General features: G+C 37.0%; 1 protein-coding gene across 2 annotated transcripts in view; it reads right to left on the bottom strand.

Annotated features, from left to right (window-relative positions):
- Window positions 1-1738: 1738 nt before the first annotated feature.
- LOC136878695 (small ribosomal subunit protein uS17) overlaps window positions 1739-18047 on the bottom strand; it is a 65239-nt gene continuing 48930 nt past the window's right edge. For both annotated transcript variants that reach the window (XM_067152119.1, XM_067152118.1), the window contains exon 4: window positions 1739-1911. In XM_067152119.1, the coding sequence (XP_067008220.1) occupies window positions 1788-1911 (124 nt within the window). In that variant the 3' untranslated portion in view covers window positions 1739-1787. The remainder of the gene's footprint in view (window positions 1912-18047) is intronic.

The following is an 18047-nucleotide window of genomic DNA, read 5'->3' as shown; positions in this document are numbered from 1 at the left end:
ATGAGAATGTTCACATTTTGGAATTATATCACATTTAGTGTCTCAAAATATTAGTAGAACATGTTTTTCATACCTAAAACTATTACAAAAATGTAAACGCAAAATTTAAAGCAAATATGTGTAAGAAGAGTGAAGTTTCCTAATATTATTGTTCATACGTAGAACATCTTGCATACATTCTATACAGCTGTCACATTATGATACTCTGCAAAGCAGTTCTTTTTTTCATTGCAACAAAGAAAAACACTCCATGTAGTAAACTTTGAATGCGGTCTTGACTGCACCTTCTCTCTCGAACACACCTCACATCGACCACGGTTTTTTACAAAATCAAAAAATGATTTCGACGATTACTTAGTCTGACATCACTGGGCACAGAATACTCTGTTTTCCTCCTTTTTGGTAGACAAGTTTGCTCTGGTGACTTTGGTGACCTCATAACACGTGAAAGTTTTTCTGGAAGAGGAATTTCTTTCTGGTTCATCAGTCCTAGGGCCACATTATGCTGGAATGCCATTAGAGGGACTTTTCCATGCAGATTACAGTATATCATGTAGGCATTGACAAATGCTATCTCAATCATTCCCAAATAACCTATGCCACCATTTTTGGATCGACAGTCTAAACTATATACGCCTCGAAGTCTGTCAGCATGGTCTACTCCACCCATGTGTGCATTGTAGTCTTGCACAACAACCGGGCAATCAACAGTAACATTACTTCCGTCCTTCTGTTTCCTAGAAACAGTTGTGGCTTCTGTTCCATGGAAATCAGATAAGCACACACCTTTACTGTCTTTCCATAGCAAAACACTGATGTCTACTGAAGGAAAGCATTACTTTCGGTTTTGGATATGACTAACGTGAGACGCTCCATATGGCCTGACGGTACTTCTAAGTACCTCGCCATCAACTAGCTATATATCCACACCAATTGCAAATTTCATCAATTTGAGTATTTTATTGCATTATAGAAGCATACTTACATGTACTAAGATCACTTGCAGGTCGAATGTAACAATAGGAGCAAAGAAATAATCAATTAAAATGTCATTTGTTTACAGTGGTAACACTATGACTACACTCCTAAGAATAAAACCATCTCCCGCGTTTTTCATCAATACCAACCTCAAAAATGAAATATCTCTGTTTCAAGAATTAGTTACTTGAAAGTACCATGAGGAAAATACAAGGGTAGGATTTACTGAATAATTCCAAAGCAATGAAATATAAGATGGCACTTCAAAGTACCGTCAGGCAACAAAGGGTTAAATTAAGATTGTAAATTGTGGCATATCAAAGTGTTTATTATTGGTTATATGTGTGCATGTCTTCCAATTGTAATGTGACTGAAGACAACCCAATATATATGGGGTCAAAACTAATCCCAGTTTTATAAGACAATATACAAGTATATGGCATTGAATAGGTGGACCCTTCTCTACCCTTTGATAGTGATCCGTTGCCAGTACAGACCATAATGAAACTCATAACTTATGAGCTAGGAATCATCCAGTAAGTTCCGCTCTTATTACCAGACAGCACAACAATCGAAACATTGAAATTGGCAGGTGGCACTACTTCAGCCACCTGCAACTTGGCAGCTGGTTATTATTGCCATCGCTCCTAAGTCCAGTAAAAGGCCTAGCTAAAATGTGTAGTTTATAACCACATTTCAACAGCTGTACACTTCTGTCATCATTGATAGGGAACTGAGGGAGAAAGAAAACAAAAGTCGATTAGTTACGAATAAGTTTTAATTTTTCATTTACATGTTGAAGAGTGACACTAGAACTTCTTAAAACTTTTCTTGGCTCCAGTTCCTTTTGAAACCTTCAGAACATTGAATCGCACTGTCTTGCTGAGAGGTCTGCATTCACCGACAGTCACTACATCGCCAATCTCCACATCCCTGGTCAAAACATAACAAACATTCCAGTAATTAAGAATATCAATTGTATACGCAGTAGTGAAATAAAATGTTGCACAAATGTTGTAGAAGACAAGAAATAATATCTGAAAAACCAACACTGCTAAGATTACAGGAATATCTGGAAACTGATACAATGGTAAACTGTTTGTCAAACTCAAACAAAATGTATAGTTTACATGAAATCATCATGTGTATAATAGGTTTTTAATAATAATGACACAACACAAACACATAAATGAACATTTTTATTTGTAATATTTTTATCATCCAGTTTTACCACTCCTCTACAGCGGAACTATCTCTTATTACCTCGTTTGTTTTTTTAATACATATCCCAAAATATCAAGACTAAAGGATTAAGCTTGGACTTATTGTTTTAGTAATAATGCATAACTATTTACAAAGTGTTTATAATAATTACTACCATTATTTTAATACGCAAACAGACTAATGTAAGACACATATAGGCTTATCTCCACATTCTGAGATTATACTTAATAGTTTATGGTAACTATAACCACAACAGAGTGCACGCAAGCACTAAATGGCAGCAGACAACGCTGCTTTTGGACAACTAGGTCTTTTGAAAAAAGTGTTCTATGTATAGTAAAATATTTGTGTAGTACCGGTATAGTAGAGGTATCCGTAGAAATTCTCATACTACAGTGTATTTAGATAGTGCCGTATCTTGCCTGCTATATTCGTGTGTATCTATTACAGCATAGCACTAATAACAATCTGTCTAAGCATTTAGCTTTGTTGGTAATCTTTGAGTACAGTAGTTCTTGCAAATTTCATTTCTGTTTGTGCTTAGTAGTGATACTTTACAAATATTGTATTGAATTAGGAGGATACTCTCTTTTTTCACCTTCGTAAAGTGAAAACCGTCAATACGGAATGATTCTAATATCTTGTAATAATAATTAGTAGCGACATACGGTACCGGAATTGTAATTAGGATACGTCTGAACATAGTTTAAAAATTATTGTAATGTACTCTACAGTAGTATACGAGTAATATCCTGTTAGAATTTAGTGTGCTTATTTTATTATTGTAAAATATTTGTGTAGTACTGGTGTAGTAGAGGTATCCGTAGAAACTTGTACTAAAATTCTGTTGTTGTAATTAGGATAGGCTTAATTGCAGTTTGGAATTGTGTAGTTCTTGTGTATTACTTTTGGTATTCAGTAATTAACAGCAGTGTTTATCCTGTTAGAGGTTGTAGGATAAAAATAGAGTACGACTAAGTAGTATTGTAGTGTAGTCGTATATTAATTACTTTATTGTCGTGTGATCTTTGAGTACTATCCCAGACAATATATACCTCCGTTCATTTGTTTTTGCAAATAAGTTATTTTATTTTTCCTTTTATTTTCATTTCTTCCACAAAGAATGGCTAAGGGGTGCAAGTGTACTAACTGTGGGTGTGGCGAGGCATCGAGGCGTATGAGGGAGGAGTTGGAGAGTTTGAGGGAGATAATTAGGATTCTCACAGAAGACAGAAAGGAAGACAGGACTCCCTTAAACAATGTACAGGTTACAGTAGCTGTACAAGAGGGAGGGGAAGGAAAGGGGGGAGTTGTAGAAGATAGGTGGTCTAATGTTCTAAGGGAAAGGAGATTGCAGGCTAAGGGCTCTATTCATGATCAGAATTCAGGACAGGTGTCTGTGAGAAATCAGTACGAGTCACTCCAGGTAGAACACAACAGAGGGAAAATGAGGGTCAGGGAACTGTTGCTACTGAGATGTGTGGAAGTAGGAGGAAGGGAAAAGGTAAGAAAGGGAAATGTAGAGTAGAGGATAGGAAAAGACAGGTGGAACAGGGTCATGGGAAGGAGAAAAGGTAAGAGGAAGTAGCTTCTGCAGCTATCAGGAAAGATAGGGCTGACCAGGAGGGGAGGGGATCAAATGAGGTGGGTAGGGTTGAGGATCTGGTCCATCGTTAGACACGTGGGGAAAGTGTGTGGAGGAAAGGGAACAAGGGTAGTGTGTTATCCAGGAATTAGGTTGTGGCAGATGTTGAGGAAAGTAGAAGAGAGGGAGGAGGGGAAGGAGAAGGTGGTAGTGTTTCATGTTGGTACCAACAACGTAAGGTAAGCTGATATAAGTACCAACATAGTTGGAGATGTGTGGGATCTGGTAAATGCAGCAAGGTTGAAGTTTAAGAAAGCGGAGATTGTTTTCAATGGAATACTGTGTAGGAGGGATACTGACTGGAGGGTGGTTGGGGATTTAAATGAGACTATGGAGTGGGTATGTGGGAAACTGGGAGAGAAATTTCTAAATCCTAATGGGTGGGTAGGAGATAGGGATCTGCGCTCAGATGGCTTTCACTTAAACCGCGGTGGTAAGTATAAGTTAGGAAATTTGTTTGGAAGGGTAATAGGGAGGTACATTCAGGGAAACGGGGTGGCCTAGGGAGCGGTGATAAGCAAACTGGGAACTGGAAATCAAGTAGGGATGACATAAAAATGTTAGTGTTGAACTACAGAAGTATTGTAAAGAAAGGAATAGAATGAAGTAATTTAATAGATATATATTTACCAGATATTGTAATAGGAGTTGAATCATGGCTGAGAAATGATATAATGGATGCAGAAATATTCTCACGGCACTGGAGTGTGTATCGTAGAGATAGGATAGGAAAGGTGGGAGGGGGAGTTTTCATTCTGGTGAAAGAAGAATTTGTAAGCTACGAAAAAGTTAAAGATGAGAAACATGAAATTCTAGGTTTAAGGCTCATTTCTAAAGATAACAGACAACATGATATATTTGGAGTGTACAGACCGGGAAAGGGTAGCACTGACACGGATTCAGAATTATTTGATAACATAATCAGCTATTGGGAAACGATATGGAAAGGAATCTGATTGTAGGGGGAGATCTGAATTTACCAGATGTCAATTGGGAAGGAAATGCAAAGGAGAGGAAGCTTGATCAACAAATGGCAAGTAAGTTAATATGGGAAGGACAGCTGATTGAGAAAGTGATGGAACCAACGAGAGGGAAAAACATCCTGGACGTGGTGCTGGTAAAACCAGATGAGCTCTATAGAGAAATCGAAGTAATAAATGGTATTAAGTGATCACGAAGCGGTTTTTGTCGTAGTCAAAAATAAATGTGATAGAAAGGAAGGTCTTAAAAGTAGGACTGTTAGGCAGTACCATATGGCTGATAAAGCAGGCATGAGGCAGTTTCTAAAAAGTAACTGATTAGTGGAAAACGGTAAATAAAAATGTAAACAGACTCTGGGATGGGTTTAAAGCAATTGTTGAGGAATGTGAAAACAGGTTTGTACCTTTAAGGGTGGTAAGGAATGGTAAAGACCCACCTTATTATAATAGAGAAATAAAAAGACTAAGAAGGAGGTGCAGACTGGAAAGAAACAGAGTTAGAAATGGCTGTGGAAGTAAGGAGAAGTTGAAGGAACTTACTAGAAAATTGAATCTAGCAAAGAAGCCAGCTAAGGATAACAATGATGGCAAGCATAACTGGCAGTCATACAAATTTTAGTGAAAAATGGAAGGGTATGTATAGGTATTTTAAGACAGAAACAGGTTCCAAGGAGGACATTTCAGGAATAATTAATGAACAAGGGGAGTGTGTATGTGAGGATCTTCAAAAGGCAGAAGTTTTTCAGTCAGCAGTAAGTAAAGAATGTTCGTTACAAGGATAATGTCCAGATAGAGGAAGAGACTAATGCTAAAGAATTATTAAAATTTACATATGATAACAATGACATTTACAATAAGATACAAAAGTTGAAAACTAGAAAAGCAGCTGGAAATGAAACGATTTCTGGGGATATACTAAAGACAATATGTTGGGATATAGTACCATATCTGAAGTACTTATGTGATTGTTTGGTCGAAGGAGCTATACCTGATGAATGGAAAGTTGCTACAGTAGCCCCCGTGTATAAAGGAAAGGGTGATAGACATAAAGCTGAAAATTACAGGCCAGTCAGTTTGACGTGCATTGTATGTAAGCTTTGGGAAAGCATTCTTTCTGATTATACTACACATGTTTGCGAAATTAATAACTGGTTCGATAGAAGGCAGTTCGGTTTTAGGAAAGGTTATTCCACTGAAGCTCAACTTGTAGCATTCCAGCAAGATATAGCAGATATCTTGGATTCAGGAGGTGAAATGGACTGTATTGCGATTGACCTGGCGAAAGCATTTGATAGGGTGGATCATGGGAGACTACAGGCAAAAATGAGTGCAATTGGGCTAGACAAAAGAGTGACTGAATGGGTTACTATATTTCCAGAAAATGGATTTCAGTAGGCGAAGCTTTATCTGACCCTGTAATAATTAAGAGGGGAATTCCTCAAGGCAGTATCATTGGACCTTTATGTTTTCTTATATATAAATGATAGGAATAAAGGAGTGGAATCAGGGGTAAAGCCTTTTGCAGATATTATTCTGTATAGAGCAATAAATAAGTTACAAGATTGTGAGCAACTGCAACATGATCTTGATAATGTTGTGAGATGGACAGCAGGCAATGGTATGTTGATAAACGGGGTTAACAGTCAGATTGTGAGTTTCACAAATAGGAAAAGTCCTCCGAGTTTTAATTACTGCATTGATGGTGTCAAAGTTCCTTTTGGGGATCATTGTAAGTGCCTAGGTGTTAACATAAGGAAAGATCTTCATTGGAGTAATTACATAAATGGGATTGTAAATAAAGGGTACAGATCTGTGCACATGATTATGAGGGTGTTTAGGGGTTGTAGTAAGGAATTAAAGGAGAGGGCATGCATATAAGTCTCTGGTAAGACCACAACTGGAGTATGGCTCCAGTGTATGGGACCCTCACCAGGATTACTTGATTCAAGAACGGGGAAAAATACAAAGAAATGCAGCCCGATTTCCAACAAAAGAGTAGCGTTACAAAAAATTTGCAAAGTTTGGGCTGGGAAGAATTGGCAGAAAGAAGACGAGCTGCTCGACTAAGTGGTATGTTCCAAGCTGTCAGCGGAGAGATGGCGTGGAATGATATTAGTAGATGAATAAGTTGAGTGGCGTTTATAAAAGTAGGAAAGATCACAATATGAAGATAAAGTTGGAATTCAAGAGGACAAACTGGGGCAAATATTTATAGGAAGGGGAGTTCGGGATTGGAATAACTTACCAAGGGAGATGTTCAATAAATTTCCAATTTCTTTGAAATCGTTTAGGAAAAGGCTAGGAAAACAATGCAGATCAGTATTGATCGATTGATTTAAAAGCCAAAATTGTGAAGTGACATATGAAACCCTATATACGACTGTATTCACTCTTCCAATAACAGCTCTTGTTTTCAGACAGGAGCGTACCGTATAAAGATGAATAATTTGCACATCCTTATTTTAGGAAGGGAAATTTTTGGAAGTTTTGATTGTATAGCTTAGTTTAAGTATTTATATTGAAAACTACCTTATAATCCCAAACACCACCCACAGAAATATTTTTCCTTAAATTCGGGTGCGGGTCTTCGTATCATGGTCCCAAAGCCGCGTCAAAAGCGGATTCCTGTCACACGATTTGGCAATGGCTGAAATCTAGCTCAGTCACTCACTTCTGCATTACTGGAACCACACAATGTGGCAGTTAATACTTCGTGTTGTAACAAGTGATGAATTCAAAAAAGCATTTGCAGTCATTTACGGTGAGTCAGAAACTTTAAAGTTGTAACAGGAGATGAAACTCTCAACACTAAAAAGAAAGTACAGTAAAACCTCGTTAATTCAAAGTCATTGGGACTCAAAAATCGGACTTCGAATTAACCGCCAATTCGCAATTCACAAGTACCAACCATTGCCGCGTTACTAAATATTCTAAGGCCCGTTACTGCATGCATTTAACCTTGGTTCACAGTTTATACCTTTCAAATGCTATGAAAAAAGAACTATTTCCAAAATGTGTCCAAGAAGGCGCATTTACAGTATTCAAATAATACACTCGGATATCTCACTGGTAAACATAACCTCACGCAACGAAAGAAAGAAAAAAAAAAGCACGATTCAAAGACGAGGAGAAATCTATGCTCGCTCCCATGTGCAAGTGCTTTATTAATTGGATTACTATACTGTATGCAATTTAGATGCCTTGTATTTACATAGAAAGTACCCGATGCCCTTAAAATCAAACTTTCCTATGACTCTATCCTTGTACGATTTCCCGCCATGGCACTTCTCGCGTACTTCAGAAACGTAAACACTTGCGTCACGAAGTATTTTAAGACCCATTAATACATGCAATCACCTCGATTCACAGTTTAAACCTTTCAAATGCCATGGAAAAAACTATTTCCAAAATGTATCCAACAAGGTGCATTTACGTTCAAATAATGCACTTGGATAAATCACTGACAAACATAACCTCACGCAACGAAAGGGAAAAAAAAAAATCGCACAATTCAAAGACGAGGATAAATTATGCCGGTTCCCCTGTGCAAATGCATTATTTTTTGGATTTCTTTACTGTCTGCATTTTTATTATAGATGCTTTGTACTGGCATGGAAAGTGCCCGACGCTCTTAAAACCTTGTGGCTTATCGAAGTTTCCTATGACAAGGGGATAAAGTATCTCGCTTCCACGTGCATTGCAACGCACTACTATGACTCCCATCCCTCACACTGTACGATTTCCCGGCTGGCAATTTCTCCTTTAAAACCATAAGAGCGTTTGGGCTTGCATTACAATAAAGCAATGCAGTTTCACCAGCAATGTCAATATTGTTCTGTGCCTACGAATTTATTATATTTGCCACGGTTTTTCGGCTGAGATATACACTGACGATGCCCACAACAAGGGTGAAACATGTCCCAATTTAAGTGTCATGCTTAAGTTATAAACATTCACACGAATGCATTGCATTGAATAGGTTAACCACTTCAATAGACTTACTTGTTTCATATTCATTTACATTTTTCAATACGGACCAACCATGACGTTTATTACAGGCTATGATCATCTTGTCATGATATGATGTGTTCACTTGGGATCTCTCTGCACTCCTCTGTTACACGGCCTGCCTGCTTCCTCCAACAAGTCGGTGCTTGTTCTACACGAGACATTAAAGATTTACTTCTTTGACACTCCTTTATTGCATGGCCTGTCTGCTTCCTCCAGCAAGTCAGTGCTTGTTCTACACGAGACATTAAAGATTTACTTCTTTGACACTCCTTTATTGCATGGCCTGTCTGCTTCCTCCAGCAAGTCAGTGCTTGTTCTACATGAGACATTAAAGATTTACTTCATTGCCACTCCTTTGTTACATGGTATGCCTGCTTCCTCCAGCAAGTCAGTGTATGTTCTACATCAGACATTAGAGATTTACTTCTTTGCCAGAGATCGTAAGTGAACACATCATATCATGACAAGAAGATCATAACCATAAATTTTGTTATTATATGTAAAATAATGTTATAATTATTCCTGCAACATTGTCTTTGTTATGCATATATGTTTCAATTATCACATAATCTGTTAAATTTTATTTGGCTGAAGATGGCCACTTAGTGGCTGAAACTGGTCCCAAGACTGGTGTAATATCACTTGACTGACGTAATATCATTTACTTGATATACTGCATTGAAAAGGTGGACCCGCTGTGATTTATTTCTTATAGAGCAGAAACTTGGACAATGACAAAGGATGAGTGTCGATAAAAAGTTCTTGAATATGATACAGAAAAGTAGAAGAAACAAAATAAAGAATGAGAAAATCCAGGAAGAAAAGAAATGGAAAAAACGAATGATAGAATAGAGAAGAGCCGATTAAGACGGTTTGGGCACAAAGTGAATGAGTGATGAAAGAATGCCAAAAAAGGTGATGGAAATGTAAATGCAAGAAAGGAGAGGTCGCGGACGACCACGATTGAGATGGAGGGACATAATCCAACGCAGTATTAGAGAAAGAAACCTGGATTGGAACACAGTGTTGGAGGAGTGGTGGAAAGACTGAAGAAAGTGGAGAGTAACCATATTTGACCCTACCTGTCTACAGCTGGATAATGGGAAATGATAATTATGATGGTAATTTCTACATCATTATAATTTTTGTTTTCCCTTGTCCAGCTCCTCCCATTTGGGGTGTTGATGGCACTATTCTTCAGTTACTGTATTCCATTCCAGTCTTCTTTTTCCTATACTGTTCTTGACAAGAGCCCATCCATCATGCTCTGAGCCTCCCTCTTGCTCCCTTTCCTTCTACCTTAAACTCCAACACTTGTTTTGGTATCCTTCCCGCCCCATCCTCATAACCTATCCCACACAGTAATTACTAAATTATAAAAAAGTTAAGAAATTATGAAAACTTGTTACATGATAATCTTCAAAACATGCCAAGTCTGGTCTGCATTATCAGTTCGCGAGAGTAAATACCACTTTCTTAGGCACAAACCAATAACAAATCAGTGGAAATTCTTCATAATTGCTAGAAGGCATTGTGCAATCCTATGAAAACTGAAGTAAATTTGTTCAAAAACATGCGTGAGCCATCCACAGCTAGACTTAAAACCCATAATTTTATCTCTCTTGTTATTGCTGTAGCTTTCAACAGAAACATTTCACTCATGACAGCACATCCTAAGTGTATTTTCAATCACATATACCATTTCTATGACAAGCAGATTAGAGCAGATGTAGGATGCAATAGTTACGTAGAAATGAAAAGGTTAGCACAGGATAGGGTGGTATGGAAGCTGCATCAAACCAGTCTATGGACTGATAACTCAAACAACAACATACCATTTCTGATTTCTGGAAACTTGTATCTCTTGTCTGCAAAATGCCTCGCAGTTACAGTTTGTATGTTCATATGAAGTTTTATTTTTCCTCCAATCACACACAGCAACTTATGTATTTTCTTCCAGCAGTGCTATTATAAATTTGCTCTGTCTCTTCAATAATGTAAACCGTTGCTTTAGCTATGAACAACTTTTAATGCCACACAGAACATGTGCTACGACTCAAACCCACCACGTCACGCAGAAGACGTGATAAGTACACTGCACACTTCTCGCTTGTGGCGAACACAGTTGGCAAAAGAGTGGACAAAATAATAAGACTTATAGATTTCTGAATGTCAGGAGAACTCTACTAACATGGATGCAAATAATACCTGTACCCCAACTTTCTGCTCCTAAATTTCAAAGGACAGAAGAAAAGAAAAACCTGTCGTTAAAATGGGGTTCTCGCTATTTCTTTCAAAATATTAATACCATATAATTAACCACCATCAATAAGGGTTTTAACCAAGAAATTTATTTCATGCAATTTTCTCACTACAGTGAAACTTGGTTAAGGAGTTCCCACATAAGAAGTTTTCCCACCTAAGAAGTGTGATATTCTTGGTCCCTTAATCGGTTGCATTAAGATATATGTATATTTTTCCCGTATCAAGTGGTCTGTTGTAAATATATTTTCCGGTTAAACAGTTCAAATTTTAGAGCCCCTTGAGATAGAAAACGTCCGCTCAAAGCAGCTCATGGTTAGAAACCTCCAGTCTCCGTGCAAGCTGAACCCTGTGTTAGACCATTTGCGCCTGTCATGAAGCCTCTCCAGGCTTGCCAAGGCCATATGACGTCACGCTACGACATCATGAACACCAGATGCACACCCTCACCTTGTGGAATCGAATCGATCATTAAAATTATACAATTCTTTTATTTACAACCACCTATTCGATACAATACAATACACTCAGATAGAGGCACCTGTTTTTCGCAAAGCTCAAAATCGCAAAATTTTTGTGAAATTTTACAAATTTGGCTCAAAAACACGATACTGTTTACATTTAAGCAAACTCGCGAAATAATTAAAGAAATTATTTGGAATTGCATCATTTGAAGTTTACGACGGAGATTCGAGGCGAATTGTGGCAATAAAATCCGATAATCGAGGCCACAATCAACTCTCTACCATTTCGATATATATCGAAAGCTAAGGTATAGTATATCGATTATCGCTAAATTATTTTCCTGTGAAGCGAGAAATTTATCGTATTCATCGATCCTTGATATTCAATTATGTGTAAACACGTCACTGTGTGTTTCCTCTTGCCTGTTTAAAATCACTGCTGATCGGAGCTTTTAATTTTCTATTTTGTATTCAGTTTATTAAAATGGTTGCGACAGTTTTTGATCGAGAAAAAGAATTTGCATCGGAAGGATTTTACGTGTTTGACAAAACTAGAAAGATACTTATGCGCAAATACTGCAAGGTGCGAATTGAGTGGCAGAGAAAGGACACATGCCTCAAACATATTAATAACAGAGTTTCGCATAAGAAAAACAAGGAAAAGGCGCTAACGACGACAGGCATCATAAGACAAACTAGTCTCACAGACACAGAGTGGTTAAGTGTAAGAGAGGGCCTTGAGCCCTAACTTCGCCACCAATAAAGGCATTATCTATCTAACTAGTTCAGCGACAAAACGAGCAAAATACGATAAAGACGCATTCATTTTATCTACAACTCGAGCTCTTATGGATGCAAATATTCCACTGGAAAAAGTTGATCATCCGAAGCTGAGAGAGTGGATGGAGAAATATATACCAGGTTTGTGCAATACTATAAATTTTTTTCTGAGGAAGAGATGTGAAGTTATGTTTTTCTGATAACTTTGCACAGTTATTATAGTTTTCTTGTTTAAGGATACGTAGGCCTAGATAGTGCATGCTAGATCCCTCATTTACTTACTATTATAAATCATTTAATTAATTCAAACGATGTCAAATAGCCCTCTAATATTAGGCCTATTGATTTTTTTTTTTTAAGGTGCTGGAGACTTGCCCACAGCTGGAAGATTGAGGGAAGCTTCTGTATCTCGAATCATCAAAAAGGAGGAGGAAATATTAAAATTAGCTCTGAAAGATGTGAGAGTTTCAATTCTTTGTGATGAAACTACTGATAAAAAAGGACAATGTGTATTTATGATTCTGATAAAAGTGCTTACTTGTAACGACAGTACAGTTCAGAAGTTATTTGTAGGAGGAGTGAAAGTTATTGTAAACGCTAATGCTACAGAATGTTCACAAGCAATTATGAGTGTAATTCACAAACTTGAAATTCGGTACCAGAATGTAGTTTCTGTAACTTCAGATTCAGCACGTTACATGGGCAAGCGTATAAACGCAATTAGGGTTCTAGTTTCAGAAGGGTTGGTACACACGCAGTGCTGGGCTCATAAACTGAATTTGGTGGGCAGTGTGTGGGCCATGGAACTTAGTCCTTTGAACCAATGTGTTGTACAGGCAAAACACATCTTCCTTAATACACGAAAGAGAAAGCATGCATACATTCAATTCCTGAAGCAGAAATATGAAGGCGAACCCACTAAAGCTAAACTCTTCCCTATTCCTGTGATCACCAGGTGGAACTCGTGGTTTAAAAGTCATACCTGCCAACTTTTAGAAACCAAAAATAGGAAGATTTTTTAAATTCTTGGATTTCATCACATATAATCCACCACGGTCTAGGTGAAAAAAGGTCAGGATAAAAGGCATACATATCTTACAGTTGCAATGCGAATTGACCATTAAATTTAAAATCTTAAACTAAGAAAACATAAAAATGGTTACAAGAAAATGTACCTAATCATTCTCATTTATGACACTTACATACGAATAATAATATTTGTCACACCGACATACACAACAAAATGCATAATACCGTATTTTCTCGCGTAATTAACGCCTTTTTTGACGAAAAATACAGGCGAAAACTTCGAATGCGTAAATTATTCAAGGAATTCAGATATTTACAAATTATTAACAATTCATTTACATTTAAAAGATAGGCTACATAAAATATGGTCATCGAAGGAGGGACCCTGCTACATTACCCCAAACCGTTCGTATCCAATCTTGTACGAGTGATGTGACCATCCACCCTTTTTCTTGAATACGAACGTGGATCACTCTCGGAAATTTTACTTTAGGCATTGTTTTTGTTTTAGAACAATGTAAGTTGTAAGATTTCTGCCATCAGCTGTTACAGCAAGCATTGCAGTACATCGTTGTTTTTTTGCTTCCAGTAGCGCGTACGATAACACTATATGTTCCTTTCTTATCGATTGTTCGACTTTGTCACATGTGGAAACTGACTGGCGCCTGACCCGCGGTTCCTATATGGGAGATCAAATATTCCTTCACTTTACGCTTCTCAATCACAAAGCGATGAAAATGATTAAAATCATTCGTCATTTTTTGGCACAATGTTGTTCTTCGTCGAAGAGAAAGTCCATATCTCTTCATAAAATTAATCAAGCCTCGGCTAACCTTCATATCAGAGACACTGATTCCATGTGCAGCGGCTATTTCTCATTCTTTAAAATACAGTAAAGCATTACGTGAGAAACGGCTTATCCAACGTTGCGTAACAAAATCATATAATTAAATAGAACCTCCTCTACATGCGGAAACTTGCCACTTTTTGGTCCGCGAAATGCTTTGCAAGAGTTATTGGCCGCTTAAATACACTTCTGTTATCGTGGTAACGCACGTTTCTTTTGGACACTGAAGACTTGCTGCCCGCTGCCCTATTCCCGTATGTTTCGGCGAAACTGATCACCGCGAGTTTGGATGATCTAATATTACTCGAATACTGTGGACTGACAAACAATTTTGAGATCACAGAATGTCCCGTACCCGAAACACTCCTAAAACTAGGGCAGTGGGATTATGAAAGGACGTTAATTACGTGAGAAAATACGGTAGTTTCCTTTATCAGACGGTAACATGAACGGAAATTTATAGGTATCTCTGAACACTTGGAGATAACGTTTGTTATATTTTTTCGCCATTACGAGAAAAGAAAATACCAGAAACTGTCACCGACACAACCCCCTTAAAAACATTCAATACATTAAAATTATGCACTTAAATACGCGAAACTACCACATACAAAACAATTCAATATGTCCCATATATATTAACATACAACTTTGACAGAGGGGGAAAGCATAGAGATGCAAGCAAAAACACGTGGCCTACAACTCCGACGAAACTACGCACAGAAACTAAGTTCACAACGCGCTAACACAACAACAAACTCTTTCTTTCGTCCCGACTAACTGATTCACAATTAAGTATTTATTTTCCACCTAGTCGATACAATGATTGCTTAAGGCAATTTTTAATGGTCAAAAGTGGTACATGTTTCGTATATTATCAACATCTTCAGCCACATAACACTGTTTAGATGAAAAATGTATAAAATTGACAAAGTAATGCTTTAGAGGAAGTGTCCTTAAATACCACTTTTGACCATTAAAAATTGCCTTAAGCAATCATTGTATCGACTAGGTGGAAAATAAATACTTAATTGTGAATCTATTGAAGTGCGATACGGACCATGAAGCTGATTTTATGTAATCCGACTAACTGAGTCACCAGCGCGCGCTAGCCTCTCTTGCTTGCAGGACGATTGCCGCCCCGAATCCCCAGCTGTCCACACGCTGCTGTGGTGAGCGGGAAACACTCACGAAATAAAGCATCAAATAAATACGCTTAAAAATGAGGTTTCATAAATTAAACAAGCACATAAGAATTTATCTTTTATCCTAGGGGCAGAGTATTGGCCGTACTAGAGATTATATTGGTCAAAAATAGGAAGAGGTGAAAACAAATCGGAAATTCGGAAGACGAGTTAAAAACCGGAAAGTTTCCGGGTAAATCGGAAGGGTTAGCAGGTATGAAAAGTGTTTAGTACCTTGGAGAATATCTTCAGGATCTAGTAGACTTTGTTGAAACTATTGAAGACGAGAGTGTTACTGTGAACTATTTCAAAGCCTTGACCCGAAATGAAGTAACAAAAATTCATTTCTATTTTTCTTGTTGAGCATTGCTCAAAATGTTGTAACTTGCTGCTCACATTAGACAGTTCCAACGTGCCATTAATTCATGTACTTAAGTCTAAGCTTAGTGACTATTCAAAGGGCTTTAAATTACTCGAGGTCGCATTTTTCTTCGAGACAACCTCGGATAAACGTTCCAAACTACCTAAACCAATGCAGACACAATTAACATCTTTTTTTCAATCTGCAGGTAGAACAAGCCTGAAAAAGCTGAACCAATTAATAGAGTTTGACACGGGAAAGTTCATCATTTCTTCTCTTGGTAAACTGTTTGATCCACCAAGAAGCATAATGGAAGGGGATTTAGAAAATGATGAACTCTCTCGTCTAATAAAGCAAATTTCCATCTTACGAGAACTTTCAATGTCAGAATACCTTGAACCATACACTGTGTTTAGGGATCTAGTTACTAGTTCATGTAGAGCAGGTAGAGATATTGATGTGATTGCCATTCTTCTTTCCCTGAAAACAGAATATGAGCATTTTGTGGAAGCTGCAGTGAAGGCTTTATGGATCCCTGGCAGTAATGTTGATAGCGAGAGGGCATTCTCAACGTATTGTAATGTAATGTCTGACAGGAGAACAGCTCTGACTCCCAGTAATATGGAACTTATGGTATCTCTGTCTTTTTCAGACTTATATGTAAATTATATACTTAAGCTAGGCCATACTTGTTAGTGATAGCTGATACAATTTTTTTCAAACTTCCATGTTTTGATATAATGTGTAATACTGTATGTGTTTTAAGCAGAAGTGTAACTCATGTATTTATATACTTATGCAAAAATACAACGTTGTTATACTGCAAATATGCAATCAAGTTATTGGTTTACCTTTAATAGCTGAAAAGTGGAAATAAAATTTAGCTAAATTATTGACAAAATAAAATAAAAGTAGCTAAAAATATACCGAAATAACTGTTAAAAAAAAAGACAATTAGGCAATTAGGTGCCTCTACTCACTGAATTATGAAATAATCATGAAGTGTCTTAAATAATGGGACATGTTTCGTTCGGCATAGCGAACATCATCAGCCGTTGTCCCATTATTTAAGACACCTCATGATTATTTCATAATTCAATGAGTGTATTGTATTGAATAGGTGGTTGTAAATAAAAGAATTGTATAATTTTAATATATCATCATCAATACGGTTCTATTATGAGATTAATTACACGTAACTAAGCAGCCCACCAGGCTACAAAAACAAAATAAGTATCTTAATCTCAAAGTCAAGGTCAGTAAAATATCTAGATATATTCAGTTTTTAAAAGAATGTATGAAGCATGGACTAATTCCTCAAATTTCTTAAACACCTTCAAAGAAAAAACTTTTCGACCCCTGATTCATGTAGAAGTCAAAAGAAAGTTAATGAATTTTGGTTAAAAATGAAATCAAGACGCATCACAAAAAGAAATTGTTCCTAAACCTACAGCTTTATAAGACGCATCTTGAAATATCCTCCAGCCTGTCCCCATTAGAATGGAGTTCATACTCTAGATTTGCCAATGAAAAGGTACATGACATAGTGAATAAAAAACAGACAACATTAGACAAACTGATACAATTGCAAAACACTAAGAACAGACTGAATAACGTTAATAGTAAAACTAATCCCCCCTCCACTTGCTTAAATCATTTTCCTACAACAGTGAACTTATCTAATACTGACTTTTCAGATAATGAACTATCCCTTCTTGATAAAGGACTGAAATTTAATGGCCTAACCCAAAAAAAAACAGACGATCTGATTACTACAGTTGTAGAAATCAAATCTAACATTCAAAAACTCCCCGTAGAAGTTCATAATGACATTAAATATGAGATAAAGAAGAAGCTCCCTTTTCTGGCGAAGGAACTGAAAACTACCTCTAATCCGACCCTTAACAAACAAATACATGACGTAAGAAATAAAATTAATAATATCGTCACTAAAGCTGATAAAGGTCCCACCATAGTATTTTTTGCTAATAGCAGTTATACTATTATTAATAAAGATCCCACCCCCCAAAATCCAACGAAGTTTGAAGAATCAACCATTCTTATTACAAGAACACGAGTATCAGAAACTTATAACAATGAACCCACAACTCCCAACTGCAAAAGCTTTGCCAAAAATCCATAAAAAAAGATGTACCTATACGCCCTATTATTAACTGCATGAACAGCCCTTCTTACAAAGTTTCAAAATTTCTGCATAATTTTCTCAGTAAACACTTTTAAGTTCAATAATACAGCTTATATAAGAAATTCTGTTGAGTTTT

The sequence above is a fragment of the Anabrus simplex genome, chromosome 8, assembly GCF_040414725.1.
Source record: "Anabrus simplex isolate iqAnaSimp1 chromosome 8, ASM4041472v1, whole genome shotgun sequence".
NCBI classification, from domain to species: domain Eukaryota; kingdom Metazoa; phylum Arthropoda; class Insecta; order Orthoptera; family Tettigoniidae; genus Anabrus; species Anabrus simplex.
Note: the sequence above shows the minus strand (reverse complement) of the source record. Positions and strands in the feature narration are given on the sequence as shown.